Below are 21,895 nucleotides of genomic sequence, written 5' to 3'. Positions count from 1 at the left end.
TTCTTTGTACTTCCAATAAAATTTCCATGGAGGCCTGCTAGTGGTCTCATTAATATTCATAATAGCCATCGTGGTTCGACATCTTCACATGGTTCGAAACTGTGAGTATTGTCAGGGGATGCACATTAATTTGTGGCATGTAAATGACAACACTGTACAATTCTCCTCATGATGACATTGAGATGGTAAATGAGTTACTGGAGATGTCCATGTCTGATTAAGGGACAGGCGAGTCTTTTAATCTGACACGCAGTGCTAGAGTTGGCCGTTGTTGATGTTTAACACAAGTGTCGGTGAGCAAAATACCCTAGTCCTTACACGCACACACACGCACTGTTCTTTGTGTGCCTAGCAGGTTCTGCATATGAAAGGCTCCCTGCCTTGGTGTCTGCATTTTCTTGGCTATCTATTGTTCTTGGCCCTCATCCATCTCTGTCGAAACTCCCCACCACCACCTATTTGCACTCACCCTGTGTGTATGTATGGTTTCTGTGTGTGAGGGAGCAGGAGGGAGAAATGTGTCTCATGTTTATGTTCTAGCACCCCCTGGTGTGCTCTCTGAGTTTGCAAGCTTGTGCACTTTGTATGATTTTAATGTCTGTCTGAGAAACGGAATTGGCGGCAGATATCAGACTGGATGAGCACACTCTAAACACGAGTGTCTGTGTGGTGCGGTCCACTCAGCATGCACAGGGCTGTTCAACAAACAGCTGCAGCTATGTCTCAATTAAGGACATTCTCTTCTCTGTCTTTCCCAATTCAGTCAGAAATTGGTTTTGGAAAACTGGAGACCTACATCAAACTGGACAAACTTGGAGAGGTAAGAGACTAATCTGCAGGCAAAGTTTGTCCCCACCTGTTACATCTGCAAATAAGTCATTAACATCCATAGAAATCTCTCTATAGAACCCTGACATACTTATTGTGTTATCATAGCTTGGTGTGAAATTTACATGCGGCCTGCGTTAAAACCAGTGTTTTTGTTTTAGGGGACGTACGCCACCGTCTTCAAGGGTCGGAGCAAACTGACGGACAACTTGGTGGCTCTGAAGGAGATCCGGCTAGAGCACGAGGAAGGGGCACCATGCACAGCCATCAGAGAGGGTAATGACACTGACATTTTTTCACTGAAGTCTACCGCATTATTTGCTTAATTTTAAGATCCTTTGCTCTTAAGCACAGTGTAGCAGGCTCTTCACATCTAGGCTTTGCGTGACATCATTGCACACAACTGATCGTATCGCTGCACATCCCCATCAGACTGCATGCAGCTTCAACTGCATATTTTACTGAGGATGTTTCAGCCAGCACCGTTGGCCACGGTTAGCCCTGGCTGAGGAGTACCGGGCATAGGTTGCGCAGTGCTACTATCATTGCTCGCGAGTCAATCGTCTGCTTTTCTTCTGTCTCAGTGTCATTACTGAAAGACCTGAAACATGCCAACATTGTTACTCTCCATGACATCGTCCATACGGACAAGTCCCTCACCCTTGTCTTCGAGTATCTGGTGAGACAGCCCCTCTAAACTACGCACTCCACAGCCTTTCACACACGTTGGTCTGGGAAGCTTTCCTGTCTCACCAGTGCCTGTATTTTCTGCAGGATAAGGACCTCAAGCAGTACATGGATGACTGTGGAAACATTATGAGCATGCACAACGTCAAGGTACAAATCTCGCGCGCGCGCACACGCGCAAAAATAGAGTATCAACAGGTCATATCTAGGTTAAGCAGTGTCAGTTGTTTTTAAACGTACTATGATTTGCGTTTCGCAAGCGCTTTGTTTACTTGAAGACATCATATGTCATCACTTCCTTTGTTGTGCATGGATATGTGGAATTTATGAGGATACACGCATAGTTATTGAATCATTGCAAAATAATGTTGGCTATGCAGGACTCTGACGAGCTCCTTAACCTCACACATCACCACAGCTTAACCTACTGGCAAATGGGCATTAATAAAAATCTCATTAATAAAAGTGGTTTATCTGCAAGTTTATCGGTGTTGCCAACCTGTGGTTTACGGTTTGCTTCTAGATTTTCCTATTCCAGATCTTGCGAGGGCTGGCGTACTGCCACAGACGCAAGGTTCTGCACCGAGACCTGAAACCACAGAACCTGCTCATCAACGAGCGAGGCGAGCTGAAGCTAGCTGACTTTGGTGAGCCGCGTACCCAGGGTGGCTGCGCCGTTTGCCCGCAGGACGGGGGCACTCTCAAAGTCTTTTCAAAGCATCCGTTGGGGTACAGGAATGACCGCATATTTTTCTGGGTCGGTGTGCTGCAGGTCTAGCCAGGGCCAAGTCTGTCCCCACTAAGACGTATTCAAACGAGGTGGTGACTCTGTGGTACAGGCCTCCGGATGTGCTGCTGGGCTCCTCGGAGTACTCCACACAGATTGACATGTGGTGAGTGTATCATCTGTTTCTGTGCAAATCAATTTGTATTTGCATAGGAATGCAATGTGCCAGTCCTTTTTAAGCTGTCCTGCTTTTGGCTTCTGCTATAATTTACGTCAGAAACAGGGCTGGTTTGTTTTGTTTTTTTTTAATAAAAAACAACCTTATGTAACTTTTTATTACGTACGATGTCTGTATAGGGGGGGTTGGATGTACGTTTTATGAGACGTACGATGTCTGTATAGGGGGGTTGGATGTACGTTTTATGAGACGTACGATGTCTGTATAGGGGGGTTGGATGTACGTTTTATGAGACGTACGATGTCTGTATAGGGGGGGTTGGATGTACGTTTTATGAGACGTACGATGTCTGTATAGGGGGGTTGGATGTACGTTTTATGAGACGTACGATGTCTGTATAGGGGGGGTTGGATGCATGTTTTATGAGACGTACGATGTCTGTATAGGGGGGGTTGGATGTATGTTTTATGAGACGTACGATGTCTGTATGGGGGGGTTGGATGTACTTTTTATGAGACGTACAATATCTGTGTGGGGGGGTTGGATGTACGTTTTATGAGACGTATGTCTGTATAGGGGGTGTTGGATGTACGTTTTATGAGACGTACGATGTCTGTATAGGGGGGTTGAATGTACGTTTTATGAGACGTACGATGTCTGTATAGGGGGGTTGGATGTACGTTTTATGAGACGTACGATGTCTGTATAGGGGGGTTGGATGTACGTTTTATGAGACGTACGATGTCTGTATAGGGGGTTGGATGTACGTTTTATGAGACGTACGATGTCTGTATAGGGGGGTTGGATGTACGTTTTATGAGACGTACGATGTCTGTATAGGGGGGTTGGATGTACGTTTTATGAGACGTACGATGTCTGTATAGGGGGGTTGGATGTATGTTTTATGAGACGTACGATGTCTGTATAGGGGGTGTTGGATGCATGTTTCATTAGACGTATGATTTCTGTCTGTATAGGGGGGTTGGATGTATGTTTTATGAGACATACGATGTCTGTATAGGGGGGTTGGATGCACGTTTTATGAGACGTACGATGTCTGTATAGGGGGGTTGGATGCATGTTTTATGAGACGTACGATGTCTGTATAGGGGGTGTTGGATGCATGTTTCATTAGACGTACGATGTCTGTATAGGGGGGTTGGATGTATGTTTTATGAGACGTACGATGTCTGTATAGGGGGGTTGGATGCATGTTTTATGAGACGTACGATGTCTGTATAGGGGGTGTTGGATGCATATTTCATGAGACGTACGATGTCTGTATAGGGGGGTTGGATGTACGTTTCATGAGACGTACGATGTCTGTATAGGGGGGTTGGATGCATGTTTTATGAGACGTACGATGTCTGTATAGGGGGGTTGGATGCATGTTTTATGAGACGTACGATGTCTGTATAGGGGGTGTTGGATGCATGTTTCATTAGACGTACGATGTCTGTATAGGGGGGTTGGATGTATGTTTTATGAGATGTACGATGTCTGTATAGGGGGTTGGATGTATGTTTTATGAGACGTACGATGTCTGTATAGGGGGGTTGGATGTACGTTTTATGAGACGTACGATGTCTGTATAGGGGGGTTGGATGTACGTTTTATGAGACGTACGATGTCTGTATAGGGGGGTTGGATGTACGTTTTATGAGACGTACGATGTCTTTATAGGGGGGTTGGATGTACGTTTTATGAGACGTACGATGTCTGTATAGGGGGTGTTGGATGTATGTTTTATGAGACGTACGATGTCTGTATAGGGGGTTGGATGTATGTTTTATGAGACGTACGATGTCTGTATAGCGGGTTGGATGTATGTTTTATGAGACGTACGATGTCTGTATAGGGGGTGTTGGATGTATGTTTTATGAGACGTACGATGTCTGTATAGGGGGTTGGATGTATGTTTTATGAGACGTACGATGTCTGTATAGGGGGGGTTGGATGTATGTTTTATGAGACGTACGATGTCTGTATAGGGGGGGTTGGATGTATGTTTTATGAGATGTACGATGTCTGTATAGGGGGGTTGGATGTATGTTTTATGAGACGTATGATGTCTGTATAGGGGGTGTTGGATGTATGTTTTATGAGACGTATGATGTCTGTATAGGGGGTGTTGGATGCATGTTTCATTAGACGTATGATGTCTGTCTGTATAGGGGGGTTGGATGTATCTTCTATGAGATGGCTGCTGGTCGGCCACTCTTCCCAGGGTCTACAGTGGAAGATGAACTGCATCTCATCTTTAGGCTCCTGGGTATACACACACACACACGCGCGCGCACACACACACACGCACACCCATGCGCGTGCGCGCACACACACAAGCGCACACACACACACGCACACACAGAAAAATAAATATCGCCGGATAAAAAAAAACAACTGAAAAAAGGTTAAGTCGAGGAACGTAACCAAAGAAATGACATTGCTGTGTTTACTTGGCATGTTACATGGAGTCAGACCTTGATAACTTCTGGGACTAGAGGCTGGCCTTCTCTAGCATAAGTAATCTGATCCCAGCACTCAATTCTATACTATAACAATATACAGGTGAAATTAGTTGATTAACCTGCTTATAAGAGCATGTGTGTCACTGATGCCCTTCAAGCCAATAACAATGGTGCCTAGATCTTGCAGTAATTAAAGAGCGCTGTAAAATAATCCCATTACATGACTGTTGTGGCTTGGTGGTGCAGGCACACCTACTGAGGACAACTGGCCAGGCATCTCATCTATTGAGGAGTTCAAATCCTACAACTTCCCCAAATACAAGCCGCAACCCTTCATCAACCATGCGCCCAGGTATGTGTGCGTGCATGCAGGCCTGTGGGGGGAAGAGGTTACTGCATAGCTCTGTCTATAAGTAGACTGGTTAAAATTAGGTGCTGGTATAAACATTTGATTTTGACAGAGATGGGAAAACAACTTTTTTTGTTGTTTTTTTAAGAGAAGGTTCACCAGCTTTGTGTTCTCAGCGTTCTTTAAGAACCAAGTTCAGACTTGGATGTGGCACCTTGAGTTTCGGCATCTTAATTAGGTCACGTTTCTAAGATGTTCTTTGACCCTTAGATTAATATGATAAAACTCCCAACATACAGCTCCAGAAATATCCTTTTCGCCATAACCTACAAAGACTTGCATCACATAGTAATGAATAAAATTGCTGAACCTTTCCTTTGAGCATCAGCCCTGTCCCTGTTTTTCTTACCACTCACTGTTAGTGACCATGACCTGCATATATGTTTGTGTGTGTCCGTGTGTGTGTGAGCACGTGTGTGTGTGTGTGAGCACGCGTGTGTCCGTGTGTGTGTGTGTGTGTGTCCGTGTGTGTGTGTGTGACCACGCGTGTGTCCGTGTGTGTGTGTGTGAGCACGCGTGTCCGTGTGTGTGTGTCTGTGTGAGCGCGTGTGTGTGTGTGTCTGTGTGTGAGTGCGCGCGTGTGTGTGTGTGTGTGTGTGTGTGTGTGTGTGTGTGTGTGTGTCAGTAAGTCAGGATATCCTGTGGAATTTTTGAGGCTGTTCTCTTCCTTCCTCTCGTTTGCCACTCTTAATTTGTCACCACACTGCTGGCCACCACACCAAGACACTCTCTCCCTCCCTCCCCTCCACAGGCTGGACACTGAAGGAATTGAGTTGTTGCTGTCCTTTCTTAAGGTGAGCGCAACATTTCAGGCCTGTTTTTGCACACACTGACCTAGTGTGTGGCTTGTGCTCTCAGAGCACTGACACTAGTCCTGCTCTTCTCTGTCCCCATGCCTTTTATTTCTCTTGTCCTGCTCCCAGTATGAGTCCAAGAAACGAATTTCTGCTGATGATTCCATGAAACAATCCTACTTCAAGAGTCTAGGCATGCGTGTGCACACACTGCCTGAGAGTGAGTGAACATGCACCCATACCTCGTACACAAAACATCCTCTGCCAGCATATGGACACACACTCATGCGATGTATTCTTATCCTGCAGGTATATCAATATTCACACTGAAAGAGGTGCAACTTCAGAGGGACCCTGGCTACCGGAATTCCTCCTACCCAGACACGGGTATGTGTTTGTTTCTATGTCTGCACGGCCTGCCTGTTTGTATTGCGGTTGCTGATGTAATATGATGTATGCTGATGTATGTAAGTCAGAATGCGATATGTCGGCTTGTCCAGAAGAGGGTGTCGTGGACTAAGTTTTTCAGTGAATTTTTTTTATTTCCCTGAGAGTCCTTTATAGTCGGAGGTTCTGAACTCTAGTCCGAGGACCCACTGACCTGCACAATTTCACATATCCCTCCTGCCCCAACACACTCGATGCAGCTCAGGCAGGCTTGGATGAGCTGGGTTGAGTGTGTTCAGGCAGTGAACACTTGGCCATGCATAGTTGCGAACCTCTGTTTATAGCTGTTCAGAAGAGTTTATAAATCTTATACATGTTTAACAGTGGACTTTACCATACCTCTCTCTCTGTCCCAATAGGAAACAGCAAAAGCAGAAGACAGAGCATGCTGTTCTAAATCTTCGCTTATCCGTGAACACTTGCACAAGCACGCGCGTGTGCGCGCGCACACACACACACACACACACACACACATGCAAGCAAGCACACACAGTGGATCAGGATGATGGCATTTGCTCAGTGACTGTCTTGTATAGACTAACTGGCTAGCCCATGCCTCCCCTCCCGCCCTTCAGTGTGAGTGTGTGTGTGCGTGCGTGCGTGTATGGTGGGAGAAGTGGTCTGGTCAGCCCATCTCTTTCCCATCCTTCTGTGACCAGCATGCAGCCAGTCTCGGTAACAAACATACCCTGACCCACCTCTGGTTCTGTAAGACAGTGTATTGACTTTCCCCCTGATGTGGAGACTGTGAGAGAGAGAGAGAGAGAGAGAGAGAAAGAGAAAGAGAGAACGAGAGAATGTGCGTGTGTGTGTGTCTGTGTATTTATTGAAGAGGTCAGTGTTTGTTTTTGTTTTTTTGCTGCTAATCAACTACTGTCTCCTTTTGACTTCCCAACTCTTAGACAACCTTCCTGGCTGTCGTGGACACGTTAGTACTGCCGTCACAGATTTTCTTTTTCTTTTTTTACAGTTATTATAATTCTGAATAACTCTTTTAGTAATGGCAGTGTTGTATACATCATTTGTTTGTCATTGCTTTGGTTCTACAGAGATGGAATGAATGCCTTTCAGCTTTTGTTTTCTTTATTCTTCCGGCCCCTTTTTGAATGTCATTCTCTTTCGGCACAGCGGTCATGTGTAGAGAGACCGCATTCCTGCAGACTTGTAAAAGCTATGCAGAAATGTATTCTAATCTGCAGAGCTCACCTTCACATTTCAAGTGCCCCCCCCCCCCCCCCCCCCCCCCAGCCCAGGGAGAAGGACCTGCTCCACTCCCCTGGTGGGCGTTCTTGTTCCCAGCACTCCTGGGGAGACAGCTCCACCAGGCTCCCTCCTGTAGGAGATCCAGTGGTGGATCAGTGGTGGGTGCCATGACATTTCCAGGTGATGGCACGGTGCAGGCGCTGTGTGACTGGGTCAGAAATACCGGCGCGGCAGTACTCTTGCGAACAGGCAAACACGTTCCTTCAGGCCTTTTGCCCTCTTCTTCAGTGAACACTTTGTGCCTGGACCGAAGTGCTTCTCCAAGGTCCTCCCTCGCCCAGCCACTCCCCTCTCAAGGACTACTGTCCCCAAAGCATCGTAGTGACTATACAAAAATGAGTCATACAAGATCATTGTAGCTTTTGATTGATTGTATGTGTTTTGTGTGTGTGAGGGAGAGAGAGAGAGAGAGATCAGACTGTACAGAGCCTCGTTGCACCAAGCTAATGAGGTCATGAAGATGAGTTAGTTTCATTAACAGTATTAAGAGACTTTTCTAAGTTACAGTTTGATTCTTCTGTGAATAATGGTATGGTATCTCAGTGTGGCATGTTGGAGTCCAGATGTCTCACAGTTTGTGCTGGGTTTTATTCAGAGAGGAAAAAAGATAATGAGTATGTAAAATAGAGGAACAAACCCACGATGACTGCACTGGACCAGTGCTTTTCATTTTCCAACATTTGTACCCATGAAGAAACAGGAAATTTCAAACTGAGGTTTTGGATTGAACCAACGAGTCTTTTTTTCTTTTTTCTTTCTGAACTGACAGTTATGTTGATTAATATTGTAATTTTGCAGTTGATTGTGACTGGAGAAGCGTGTGTATATATGTGTGTATAGATGCATGGAACGCCAGGTGTCTTGTAGACCTTGCCTCTGTGGAACACTGACGCTCTCGGTTTAAACTGTCGACTGAATTGACCGTTTTAACTCTTTCTACTGCAGATATTTATTTCTCTTAATCAGTGAAGTAAACATGGTCTGTTTCATACAGAGCATTCTTTGCTGTGTATTTTTTGAAATCCGTTTCATAATGTAAGAATGTATTTAAGTGTCTGAAGGAACTGGGTATCAGTTATTGTGTCTCTAATGCGGCAGTATAAATCACAAGTGTTTGAACAGTTTTTAGAACTGGACAGTGCATAGCATTCAATGCTTGTCTTTTATTTCAAACAAATTAAGAGGCACATTTCCATGACTCTTTAGAAAGCAAAAATATAAAATTAATATGAGAATACATTGTTTTTCAATTCCTTAATGAAAAAAATAACAAAGCTATTACAAAGCTTTTCTTTCCAATATGGTAATGGAATTTCGTCTATTACAAAAACATTTGTTTTGTTTGGTTTGAATTTTTCAAGCAGGAAAATACATATACACATTCTTACACAAGAAGGCACAGCCGGTAGTTTGAAGCACAGTGCATACATTACATTAATATACAATACAATACCAGACAAACAGAAAACCTGATTCACAGCCTCAGAAAAAGATTTCAAACCCAAAACAAACTAAACTAAAATGCCAGTAGAATCCCTCTGTTTGGAGTTGGAATGAGTGTCCTCCCTTAGCTCTGCAGCAGGAGCTCCACCGAAGCCGAGACTGGAGCAGTGAGGACAAGGTTGGGATGCAAACACCACGGGTGTGACTCAGGTAGACGTGTGAGAAGCACATCTGAGGTCATCTCCACAATGGACCTCTCACGGGGGAGAACGCACAGAGGAGTCCACGTTACTGCGCTAAGCTTGATGGCCACTAATGTGTTGATGTAAGGTGATGTGTGCGCTATGTTCAACTGGGCATGATCCAGCACTACTACATGTGTCTTGTCTCACGGTTATTTAAAAAAATATTTTCAAAGATGTCTGCTTTATAGAAAGCTATTGATTCTATGGCTGTCTCTCTCCTCCCCCCCCCAGCTAATTGTTTCCAGGGATGGACATTTTTCTTTGGCACAATAAAATCCTACCATGTGAGCGTTTTGGTGTTTAGCCTGAGTTTTAATCATTTAAAAAAAAAATTCTACGTTCATTACAATGTTAGTTGTGGTTATTTCTGGGGTAAGTTTAACCACAAGGGGGTGTAGTGCAACCTTGAGTCTGCTGATTTTTTTTATCGAGTGTTAGGCTCTGTGTGTGTTGGTCTGAACATATTTCACAGGTGAGTGGTTTGGAATCAGGATTTCTGAGCACTGGAAGAAAGGAGGAGAGAGGAAGAGGAAGAGTCCAGGTTAGGGAGAGGCACAGGGAGAGGTCCGTTCAACAGCGTGGGGAACTGAGGAGAGGGAGAGAAAACAATCGCTATTAAAAGGGTTCATATCACGCAATGCAGAAATGCATGTCTGTACACCTACAGAAATACCACAAAAGGTCAGTTGTTAATGGTTTCAAAAATGTAAACAACTGCTGCTATTGGCAGTACTTTCACTGTGCTTTACTGAAACACTGCAAAGAGAGTTTGAGGCTTCTCAATGACTAGCCTTCTCGGACTCGTACACACAAACGTACGTACTCAGCCCCTCATGACCACTAATGCATCATGGTAATGCTAGGAGAGGAACTTCCTGTTATGAGAGAGCTGACTATACACACAGAGTCAGTCTTTTTCAGTTATCACCCCCTCCCTTTTTTAACAGGAAGCTGCCCCCCTTCGTATCCAATGCGGAGAGGAAACATCTGTAGCTTATTTCCAAACCCGAACACACACACACACAGAGAGAGATACACAAGTAAATCCTTTGCCCAGAGTGACATAAAAACCTTAGGCAGGGGAATAACACAGAGTAATTACTAAGAATGGGAGACTGAAGCTTCCTTTAGAAGACTGAAAAGCAGAGGTACAGAAAAGAGAAAGGGGAAGAACAGTTCTTTCTGAGGAAAAAAATAGACAACAAACTATATTGAGGAGCGTTTCCCCCCACAGCCAATCACACACACACAAACAAAATGTGTATCCAGCCAAAAACGGACTGTGCCATCACCTATGGAGGAAGTGTGAAAGTGAAAGAATTGCTGTGAATTAATGTGTGTGTGTGTGTTGTACAGTGCAGCAAAAGAACATATTATTGTTACTAGCATTGTTAAGAAAGTTACCTTGGTTACCTACAAAGTTTCCTGTTGTGATGTTTGCAAAAGACACACCCTGCCCCTCACAAAGCAAGTTGTCTATAAACACAAAGTGTGCACACACACTCCACAGACTGTCTCCCTTGGGCCAGAACAGGAAGTATCCACAGGATTTCCCCTCTCCCTCACATGAGCAGTGAAACACGACACCAAATTGAAACGCACTCTCTGAGCAAAAGTACATGCTCACCAGACACACACAGCTTCTCAATCATGTACATAAATACTCAACTGCACAAAACATCACATGGACGCACTCGCAATCACCCACTTCAAACTTTTGGCCAAAGGCTCTGATCATATGGCCAGAGCTCATGATAGAAAACACAGATAACTCTCAGCAGAGTGTCCTCCCCTGATTTCAGACACAATGACCGAAACACACACAACCAAAGATTCTCCTATCAACTTTAGCTATTCTCTCCATAAATGTGCATAAAAAGGTCTGCTTTTGTAGTGGTTCTGTGTATGGTGCATATGTAGCCTGTGCACGTGTGTGTATGTACCTGAAAGAGAGAGCCATGGCCCTGTAGCCGTGCTGGGCTGAGGGGGGCAACGGGACTCAGACTGCTCCAGAAATGAATGGAGGACAGGAGAGGGCTTGGAGCCAGAAGCAAGCCCGAGGGAGTCTGCAGGCACACACACACATCCAGGTACAGCGCTGGCAAGTGTTCCACTGGGGAAAATGCTGGGTGGACACGTGTATGCTTCATTGTTTTTGATGATAAAGGAAGTGTTGCACGGGGATCAGAGTTCATGGTTCTCCGTCCATGGACAGTGTCTTAGTCCAGAGAAGCTGAACCAGCTGTTTCACAAAATGCAGAACTGTTTACTACGCTATCTTGACAATGACTGTGTGAAGAAAGTTGGTATAAATGTATGCAGAAGTAAATATTAATTTCAATATTAAATTACATTTATGACTGGATCACTGTTATTTTGTGTAAATGGGACAGGTTTGGGCTAGGTTCCCTTAAAGGATAATGGAGTTGAGATCATTACTGTAATCACCACACTGCTTTGTGATTATCTTTGCACTACAATACCGTCAGGACATGAGGAATGACCGAGAAACAACTGTTTTGAGAAAGACAGTGAGAATGACGGTGAATGTTTGAGTGTGTTGGTTTTCACAAGTTCAGGGACCTTGGATCGCCAGGTTCCGTCTAGACATATGAAATCAGTTTCATCTCACCCTCTTTCTGCCCCATGTCACTCCACTCTAGTGTGCATGATTACTGACATGTGGATTCACTTACGGCTCTCGTTCCTCCTGCTCACTTTTTACCCCCTTTATGTGTCGATGTCTCATTCTTTTTAGCCCACTTATCCATCTTCCTTTAAGTAGCCACACGGCTTAACTAAACGAGGGTATTGTGTGTTTGATGCTATGTGTGAAAGTGTGTCGTGTGTGTGTGTGTGTGTGTGTGTGTGTGTGTGTGTGCGTTACCTGTGCAGTAAAGAAGGCTGGCGTGAGGGACCCTGAGGGCAGTGCAGGGCTGTTAAGGGCAATGGAACCCAGGTCACTTCCAGAAAGCAGTATGGAAGGGGCCGAGATTTCCAGACCTTTTGGCTTTCGAGCCTTTGGAGGAAGTCCGTTGTTACTGGTTCTCCTCTCATGGGGTGGGGCCTGGGTCTGGGCACGCTCCCTGTGGCTAGATGATAAATTGAGAGGCTGAGCATTTTGCTCTGATTCGTCCATCCGAGCCTCTGGGCTCAGCCCTTGCCTTCGTGTATAGGATGGGCTACGAGAGGGGGAGGGGGAGCGGGAGGACTGCGGAGAGGCTTTGGCGCTGAAGAAAACCTCAGAAGAGGCAGGTACAGGGGAAGAGGAGAGGGGCACTGCTTTCTCTGAGCGATTGGTAACAAATCGAATCACAGTCGGTCCTTCCTCCCCTCGCTCTGCCCCTCTCTGTTTCTCCACCTTTATGGGATGCAGTAGGGGCGGTGGGCCTTGGAGGGAGCTAACAGTAAAAGATGAGTACAGGCCGGAATGAAGATATTCATTCCTACAGGCGGGACTTCTGAGCGACGACAGAGTAAGTTTTGGAGACTCCTCCCCATCTCCACCATCAGACTCCACCTCTTGTAACATGACACTGCCTCCCTCTCGGCCCAGCTCCACAGCCTGGGGATCCATTTTCAGGATGTCAGGAAATGACACAAATTTGTAAACAAACTTCTGACCAATCACCTTTTTTATAATGTTCTGCAAGAGAAAAACAAACAAACAAACAAAAAAAAATCACCTTCATTTTATTTGTATATCACATTTTACAGGAGGTGTTACGGGCAAAACATTAATCGTGTCTTTTCGGTAAATAGCCATCACGATGTTTATGTTTTCCATTTCAGTTAAAAGCTCATGAACAAACACAAGATTGAAAAACTAAACCTGAAAATTGCAGATGGCCCTTGGCGCGGGTGTGTGTATGTGCATCTAACCTTGTCGTAGTAGTAACGCAGGGCTCGGCTGAGTTTGTCGTAGTTCATGTTTGTCTTGTTTTTGCGCAGGCCCCAAAGTTTGGCGACCTCCTCGGACTTGAGCAGTTTGAACTCGCCGTCGTTGGACGTCCAGCAGATCAAATGCTTGTGGCTCTGGTCCAGCAGCAGCTGCAGCAGGAACTGCCACAACGTGATGGCACTCTCCATGTCTGCTACACACACAGCCCATACACACACACACACACACACAGATAGATAGATAGATATCATCATCATCATCATCATCAACTGGATCTTTTGCCTCCATTTTGCCTTCTGCTTGGAGGTGTGCATTTATGTGTTAGGGCTGGGTTTTGCTAACTGGCTTGTGACACATATGATAGATTTGATATTACATGCATTACTAGTTCACAATTAGATCATAATTATTTTACAGGTTCTTCTATAGTACCCAGAGATGGAATCTTTTTGCTGGGCTTTTGTAGTGATCAGCATCTATGAGCACATAACCATTGCCATAACCACTGAACCATTATATTTCACTGATTAAACTACAGTTGTAATTATAAATGCATTTTAAATAGATTACTGATTCAAGGGTTCCAAATTTCAACAACATATTGTTAAAAATACAATTGTAAGATATACACAACAGTATTGGCACAGCTCTCACATGTGTGGGTGTGGGTCTGTGAAAAACAGTTCACTTCCAGTAAGCAAATGTAAATGATATCATTACAGAATGTCCATCTACCACAAATGATCAGAAGTAAACCACAGTTCTTTTGGGTGAGGAAAAGTGCCATCAGAATACCGCTTTCTTACCTAATAGAGGTTCCTGCTAGGGAATCTGTCTCAGTCTCTGTCTGTCTGTCTGTCTCTGTCTCTCTCTCTCTCTGTGTGTTAATCTCTCTCTGTTAAGAGAATGACTTTAAAACATGTGTGCTTGGACAAAGTGTATGCTGCTAGCAAGATCTGTGTGCTGTGTAATTTCTTGCCATTCTCTCACTTCTGTTCCAGAACTTCCGTCTGTCATAGATAAACAGAAGTTAGGCTACGATGTTTGTGGTAGGGTGTGTAAATTTGTTGGGTTGCTAGAGGGACTGGCTCCAATTACCCTAGAGGTTTACTGGTTTGTCTGCATACGCGATTCCCAACATGTTACTCAGATTTATATCCTTTCTAGAAACACGGGCTACATTCACGTCACAAGCCACTTTCTTCGATTTTGAGTTTTTGCTCTGATCGGATTTACCTATCTTGACGGTTCACATGAATAACTGCAAGTAACAGAGCTGTCTGCAATGTGAACGCATCTAGCTTTCCGAAGCCCACGCAAGCGCACATTGATACGTTAACAACATATCGTTTGTAAAATGACTCGCAGAAAAAAAAAAATCCGATTAGAGTCACTTCAGGTTGGTAATGTGAACGTAGCCGTAGAAACACTTTTCAGTGAAACCTCTTACAGAAGTTGCAAAAATTAATGAGGTTGATATTTTTTTAGTTTTCTTTCTCGCAAGCTTAAAGTGTGACGAGTTCATCAAACCTGTAGAACAGCCTCATAAAACACACTCTACCGAAACCATCGGCCACATGCATGTAGCTTCAGCACATGCTAGATTCCGGGGGAAAACCTCTCAACGAAATCTCCTGTCCTCTCTCTCTAACTCGGCAAGAATTTCCTGTTCTGTTGCATATTAACAAACCGCCTCATAAACAACAACAGGCAAGCAGCGCTGACCTGTTGGCAGCTGCGACTCGTAGATGCGCGCGTCCCCACAGCCCAAAGGCACCCCCGCGATCTGAGAACAGGGTAACAACCGGGGCAACTGGGAGCAGGAAGGGCAAGGGATGCTTCTTTCCTACGGGCCCACACGCGGGTGAACCGGAGAGACAGCCAAGGCAAATATGGAGTTTGTCCGGATCGGAAGGGTGGTGAAAGGTGCCATGTTGACGGATTAGAGAGGGCGGGGGTTACGTGGGGACGGAGGGGAGACATGCTGGAACAGAAGGTATCCAAGAGAAAAGAGGAAACCAACGGAACAGGGAACAGACACCGAGAGAAGAGAAAGTCCGAGGATGTCTTGGTTAGTTTAATAATTAACCTGGCCCGAGCCCAACAGGAACCAAACTGCGCTTCAGAGAGCGTGCCGCTCGCATACACCGAAATCGCTGGCAGGCCGGCCTAAGTGCAGATAAGAACAGCGACGCTTGAAACTGTAGCCGTGCTCACGGCGCTGCTTTCCACTCCAGGAGCGAGACGGACAGAGACCGTAATCTCCCACCACAGGATGTCCAGCGCGATACCGCTTCGGAATGGCTCAAATTCAAACCAGGCAAGCGCCCGGTCACCGGCGGACCACGCTAGGCGCTGCGTGTTAGGCTCAGACAAATCAGATTTCGTGGATTTAGAAAGCGGTTTAATTTTGACTCATTGATTCGACTGTAAATCGAAATCGACCTCACGTTTGTGGACCGAGTTGGATTAACGCGCTGTATGCCTACTGTCAGCATGAGGTGTATGAGCGAGCCACTCTTGCAGCGACGAGAGAGGCCAGTTGCTGGATTTTGACTTTCTCACAGGAGAGAACATTGCCCGATTTGTTCGAATTTCTCGTTAATTTGCAACACGTAGATTAATACCAAACGACACCATCACAGCTGACATGAGATGTTAAAGTATCTAATTCTTCTACATGACTGGAAGAGACATGCACACTAAGTGTATAAGGCATTCACTGAATGACTTGGTTCATTCCAAACTGGATGCTGCATTATCAGATAATGCCTGTGGCCCTTGCACATGTTGTTTTGATCTGGTCAAGGATGCTCGATGCTTTAGGCTGAGGTGTAGTATGAGACCGCTATATGATTACAGTGTCTTTAGGTGTTTATTCACTACAGAGATAATGAATGAAGTAAGAAAGAGGAATGTGGACCTCAGGAACACAACCAGCCTCCTGCTGAAGATAGAACCAAAAACCGATCGACAAGTTCACAGATATTGTGAGAAGGTATACTTCAAAACTCATGTCTATTTAATACAGCCAGCACTAAAGCTCATCACCATCTTGGGCTAGTCAGATGGTGGTTTAAATGCTCTAAAGCAGTCAAAACACAATAAAATAGATTAGAATTTTTTGCCAGCTCCATCCATAGCTCTCACAGCAGCAAAGCCATCAAACACTAGGCTGTCCTGCTTTAACGAGGTACAGACATCATATGGCTTGTTAAAAATCACTATGGTCACCACACACACACACACGGAGTGACGAGGCAATTTGCAGAGTGTAAGGTACAGACTCTGTGACAGAGTGAGCTATAGATGGAAAAAAAATACTGGCTGACCCACTGGTGTGGATAACTTTGACAGTGAACATGTTTCATTGGGAAAGAGGAACTCCCTGATTGCAATGGCGCTTACTTCGGAAAAGGCCCTGTTGTATTTCCAGCTCACGCAGTGTCCTGTCTGTTTAGTAAGCATTTCAGCAAACATGGCTCTAATAGTCAGTAATAGCAGACAAACTGAGAGCCAGACAGGAGAGATTTTAGATCTCTCTACAGACTCACTTTATAAGTTGAGTATTTACAGTGATTCACAGTGACTGGTTTGAAGATCTCTCTGTATAACTGATAAGTGAAAGTTGTTCAGTGCTAAGGTTATCTGGTTTGAGACCCCAGAGAAAGTGAGTAAGGATGACATACACACCCCTTTTGGCCAGAGGCACACATGGGCTAGACCTAGTTAAGTCCAGGATGTTTCCACGGTGACAAAGGAGGATGTGGTCAGGAAGGACTAAGACTCCCAGGATAGGCTGGCAGTATTTACCCGGAAGTTTAAACACACGTTTATTTCCATTTACTTGTGCCCCATTAGATTTACATACAAGTATAGAACAGTTTCACTCCTTCCAACCAAAGGCCTTGATACAGATTAGGCAGTTCTTTCTCTCTCTCTCTCTCTCTCTCTCACACACACACACACACACACACCCCTCTGCTTTTTTGTAAACCCCAAAAGAGGCAAAATAAAACTGTTTCCTGCTCTAGCATCCTCTGAGCTCAGCATCTGTGTTAAGCGACTGTAAAACTGTCTAAATCAGGACTTCCTCCAATTCTCCTTTGGAGGGCGTCTTCCTGGGAATGCCGCTCCCAAACTGAAAGGTAGGAATTCCTGCAGAGAGCCAGCCGGAAGCCCGGGGACAGGGGTACTGGACAGACATACAGCACAAATGGAAGATTTCCTCTTTGCTCCATGGCTGCAGTTAAACCTTGTGTACGGCCAAGCTAATGACTCATCTGCACATATAAATGCACCACAACCATTACACACTGATCACTATTAAATGCAGTAATTATTAATTCATCTGCTAATGTGTTCATTCTGCTAGTGATGCAAGATGCCTGGCCTATATGCACTAACAATGGGAAGCACTGCACTGGCAACAGTGAATATGTCCTCAATAAATTGACTTCAATTATCACACACCGATGATCTTTAGTATGTCTTAATGAAGGAAATTATTTTGTCCAGAAGGAAACAACTCCCTACTTCCAGTGATTAAATCAATCACATTTAGAGTTTACGTTATGAATAGGGACTGAATGGTAAGAAGGAATTCACTGGCAAGTGTCGCAAGTACACACAGTAGTGCATCACTAACAACACGACGCAGTCTGCACACGCTGGGTGGTGCGCTTTAGGCTGGGAACAGGACTAGCGGAAGAGACCCTATCCCACCGTATGGAAAAGGCGTGTGCAGTAAACTATGATAAATGCAAATTTTAGGAGCCCACCGGTTAGTTTTAATGGTTGTGCAGACAGCTTTAAAAATCCAAGCTCACCGCATGCGCGCACAAGTCCCTCTACTGTAGCGCGAGCGGAAACTCGTAATGAGATTAGTTGCTGTGTGCAGACATTACTTAGCCATGACTAAATGTGCGCTCTTCCTGCTCGCAGATTTGCAGTGGAAAATTCAGCGAGCTGCTCCGAGAGGGCCTTTAGAGGGCTTCTTTACACCACCACGACTCTCGAGCTCCAGGAACGCCTAACCTAAAACCCTCCGAGGCAGATCCGCCTTAGAGAATCACTTTGTCTGAGCGAATTACATTCACCAAAGATCACCCGACAATGAAAAATAACCCAGACAACCAGATGCACGAGTAACACCAGCGCTACTGCGAACTGAAGTTTCTTTGTTTGCCCCAATGACTCATTTTCAAGATGCTGTCTGCTGCCAGTTTCAATCCGGAAGCGCATGGCAATTAGTCTGCTGCTGCTGTTTCCAGACAAACCAGAAACTCTACTAGTGCTTTTAAAGAGCCAGGAGCACCTTTCAGCTCCGTCTATCTAGCAGTGCCTTAAAACATTCAAATAATAATAAAAAAGCTCGAAAATAAGACCAGTGCGAAGGAAGGAATACAAACGTTTTCAGAACCTTATGCGTAAATATCTAAGAGAAAGGATTTACACGGAATGTCCGCTGATACTGTCAAACTTAAGACAGTTCCAACCGCGTCCGTTAAGTAGGCAAACTTATTTAGTACAGCAACATACTATGTGAAAATGCCTAAATCTATTTACGCACCATATTACATACTATAATATACCAAATTATACAACAGTTTGTCGTTTAGGCTACATATTCCTCCAATAAATTCCCGATCTTTATATAGGAGTGTTCTCATACTTTTATAGACTACTAATATATTGTTATTTGTTAAATTGCTAATAATAATCACCAAAGTAAACAAACAATAAGTGTAAGTAGTATGCCACATACCCGTGGGCGATGTGTATTTTTTTCGTCTTTTTAGTCTGTTAAAAAGAATTCCGTAAAATGCCCTGTTTTTCCATGCTGTCGGCCGTCTCGACAGCACAGTCCGACTGTAATGGGATCCCGACTGTTTTTTTCTCTCTCTCTCTCTCTCTCTCTCTCGCTCTCTCTCTCTCTCTCGCTCTCTCTCTCTCGCTCTCTCTGAGCAGGAAGTTGGTGCAGGCAGACAGCGAGCCGGCTCACTTCCTCTCGTGCTCTATTCCCCAGGCGCTCGGCCGTCTGTGTAAACACACTTTTCCTCCTCTCTCCTCGCGCTCGGCCCACTGATGGCCAACATCGCTCTATTCTGACACACACACACACACACACACAGAGCAATATTGTAACCCGAATCTGTGCCCAAAGCTGCTCCGACTGACGTCACCATCTTCCTGCCCACGACCGCTGGGAGGAGCCCGTGTTCCTTCCTTCACGTCTTCACGTGTGTGTGTGTGTGTGTGTGTGTGTTGGGGGGGGTGTAGGTGGGTGTGTGCGCGTGCGTGCGTATCCCTTTAAGAATATCAAACACCCGGAGTAATTTTAATGCGCAAACGTTGAATTATAGCTTTATAGTTCAACATACTGTAACTTTTCATGTTCCTCAGAAGGAACACTAAAACAAAGTATTTTAATTATTCTGCTTTATAACCTTTTGCCAATTAATTCGATTTGACTGTGCTCATCAACATTATTTAATATTAGCAATAATAGTACACCTTAATAGTAAAGCTTAAATGCATGGTTGGACGTACTAGGAAACTAATATAGCAAGTGGGTAATCACACTCATCTAGCTTGTCTTCTGCCAGTGATTATCGATCTCTTCTACAGCATACCTGTGTGTGTGTGTGTGTGTGTGTGTGTGTGTGTGTGCGCGCGCCCGCGCACATGTGTGGTGCATGTGTGCACACGTGTCTTAGCACGCGAACCTTTGTTACAACTTTACTGCTCTCTGACGTATAAAGACAATTTCTTTGCTTCACCTTCTAATTTACTTTGACATAAAAATCCAGACTAAAATAATTAAAACCGTCTCTGTGTGTGTTTTCGGTTTGATGCCTGTCAGGGTGAGAAATGGGGACTCCACAGGGGAGTGGAACCATCTTCCAATTTCCTGTAGGGATATCCTCTTACTGACAGGAAACAACGACCCACAAAACGCGCATTTATGCACGCACATCAAGTAACTTCTCTCTCTCTTTATTTACCACTGTCTTTGCCTATTAATTTTATGTCTGCAACAATCCCTTAATACTATACAACAATGTTAATAGTAATGAATGACTCCACCCACTGATGACGTGCTTAGAGAAAGCAGAATACACATGCAAGCAATTAAAATCTAAAGTTTGAAAATATTTTTGTATTCACACAGTGACACCTAGCGGATTAAATTGGGTTTTCATCCATGTTTCACTGCGAGTAGTCCTAGTCTTTTTAACTAACACATAAAACGGAGTTCCAGATTGTTTTTCTTGTATTTACACATGACCGCATTGTGAAGAACAAATCTATAATGACATATCTACGTTTTGCTTTTACATAAACATCTAAAATAATCAAATAAATAGGCACAAATAATTTCTATTAGTCTATAAGATCATTGCTGTCCTGCGTAGCCTATGATTTATGTTTAATTTCAATTGGTAATATGCTAATAAAACTGTAAGCTTAGCCTAAAGTCTTCAGTTTAGGTTTGCAATTTCAAAAATAGGCTAATAAAAACCCACATGCTTAGCCAGTTATATTTGAAAAAGGCCTTTTAGACTATCTATTGTTTTCACAGTATTCTACAAACAATTAATTTTATTCATATAATAAATAGTATACAACACATTATACAATACACAGCTACAGGAGCAGTTTTGACAAACGCTTTTTAAAAATTAGCTGCTGATAAGTAAACGGGCTGTTTTAAAGAAAACGCGACATCAGCAATCCTAAGTGAATCCAGCTTTATACACTATATGGACAAAAGTATTGTGACACCCACAGGCGCGTTTATTAAATCATAGGCATTAGTATGGAGGTTGTCACCCTCTCTGCAGCTGGAACAGCTTCCACTATTGTGGAAAGGCTTTCTACAAGATTCCGGAGTGTGTCGGTGGGAATGTTTGCCCATTCATCCGGAAGAGCATTTGTGAAGACAGGCACTGATGTCGGACGAGAGGGCCAGGCCTGCAGTCTCCGTTCTAATTCATCCCAAAGGTGTTTGATGGGGTTGAGGTCACTTTTTGTACTGATGCTAATTCCAGAGGAGGTCCGAAACTGTGCAGTTACTGGATCAGCAGAGCGTTGGGGCACTCAGGATTCGCCGACCCGGCTCACAGTTGATACCACTCACAGTTGATAGTGGAATGTGTAGGAGGGAAGATATTTCACGAACTGTCGCTGCAACGGTGGCATATTATAGCACCGCACTCGAATTCACTGAGCTCGTTACAATGACACAATCTTTCACAAATGTTTGTAAAGAAAGCCTGCATGGCTAGGTGCTTGATTTTATACACATGTGGCAATGAGACTGAATGAAACACATGAATTAAATGATTAGGACTTACGTCCCAGTACTTTTGTCCATAAAGTGTAGTATAGATACAAGAAATCCATTTGCTTGATGCTTAGTTCAAAAAGAGAACCGCTAGATGGCGACTACCAACGACTGTCCGATTGTATTAGCTCTGTGGAAGAGGGACAGACTACTCC

The 21,895-nt window shown here is 44.4% G+C and overlaps 2 protein-coding genes across 5 annotated transcripts in view; one reads left to right on the top strand and one right to left on the bottom strand.

Moving 5' to 3' along the window:
* Window positions 1-7,588, top strand: part of cdk17 (cyclin-dependent kinase 17) — a 48,587-nt gene extending 40,999 nt beyond the window's left edge. For all 3 annotated transcript variants that reach the window (XM_035528391.1, XM_035528390.1, XM_035528392.1), the window contains 12 exons: window positions 764-820; window positions 990-1,104; window positions 1,413-1,507; window positions 1,603-1,665; window positions 2,039-2,162; window positions 2,288-2,408; window positions 4,595-4,692; window positions 5,135-5,240; window positions 6,049-6,091; window positions 6,221-6,311; window positions 6,401-6,478; window positions 6,898-7,588. In XM_035528391.1, coding sequence (XP_035384284.1) covers window positions 764-820; window positions 990-1,104; window positions 1,413-1,507; window positions 1,603-1,665; window positions 2,039-2,162; window positions 2,288-2,408; window positions 4,595-4,692; window positions 5,135-5,240; window positions 6,049-6,091; window positions 6,221-6,311; window positions 6,401-6,478; window positions 6,898-6,935 — 1,029 coding nt within the window. In that variant the 3' untranslated portion in view covers window positions 6,936-7,588. The remainder of the gene's footprint in view (window positions 1-763; window positions 821-989; window positions 1,105-1,412; window positions 1,508-1,602; window positions 1,666-2,038; window positions 2,163-2,287; window positions 2,409-4,594; window positions 4,693-5,134; window positions 5,241-6,048; window positions 6,092-6,220; window positions 6,312-6,400; window positions 6,479-6,897) is intronic.
* Window positions 7,589-8,944: 1,356 nt separating this feature from the next.
* elk3 (ETS transcription factor ELK3) lies at window positions 8,945-19,532 on the bottom strand. 2 transcript variants are annotated; one of them, XM_027019763.2, is made up of 5 exons: window positions 19,158-19,532; window positions 13,372-13,583; window positions 12,377-13,135; window positions 11,433-11,555; window positions 8,945-10,075 (listed from the first exon to the last, which is right to left on the bottom strand). In XM_027019763.2, exons 2-5 carry the CDS (start codon window positions 13,576-13,578, stop codon window positions 9,977-9,979), a joined length of 1,188 nt encoding a protein of 395 aa, XP_026875564.1. In that variant the 5' UTR covers window positions 13,579-13,583; window positions 19,158-19,532; the 3' UTR covers window positions 8,945-9,976. The 2 variants fall into 2 exon arrangements, with proteins under 2 accessions (XP_026875564.1, XP_026875565.1); XM_027019764.2 differs by having other exon boundaries at window positions 13,372-13,580.
* Window positions 19,533-21,895: the final 2,363 nt, after the last annotated feature.

The sequence above is a fragment of the Electrophorus electricus genome, chromosome 7 (assembly GCF_013358815.1).
Source record: "Electrophorus electricus isolate fEleEle1 chromosome 7, fEleEle1.pri, whole genome shotgun sequence".
Lineage (NCBI taxonomy): Eukaryota > Metazoa > Chordata > Actinopteri > Gymnotiformes > Gymnotidae > Electrophorus > Electrophorus electricus.
This window is presented reverse-complemented; position numbering and strand designations above follow the sequence as displayed.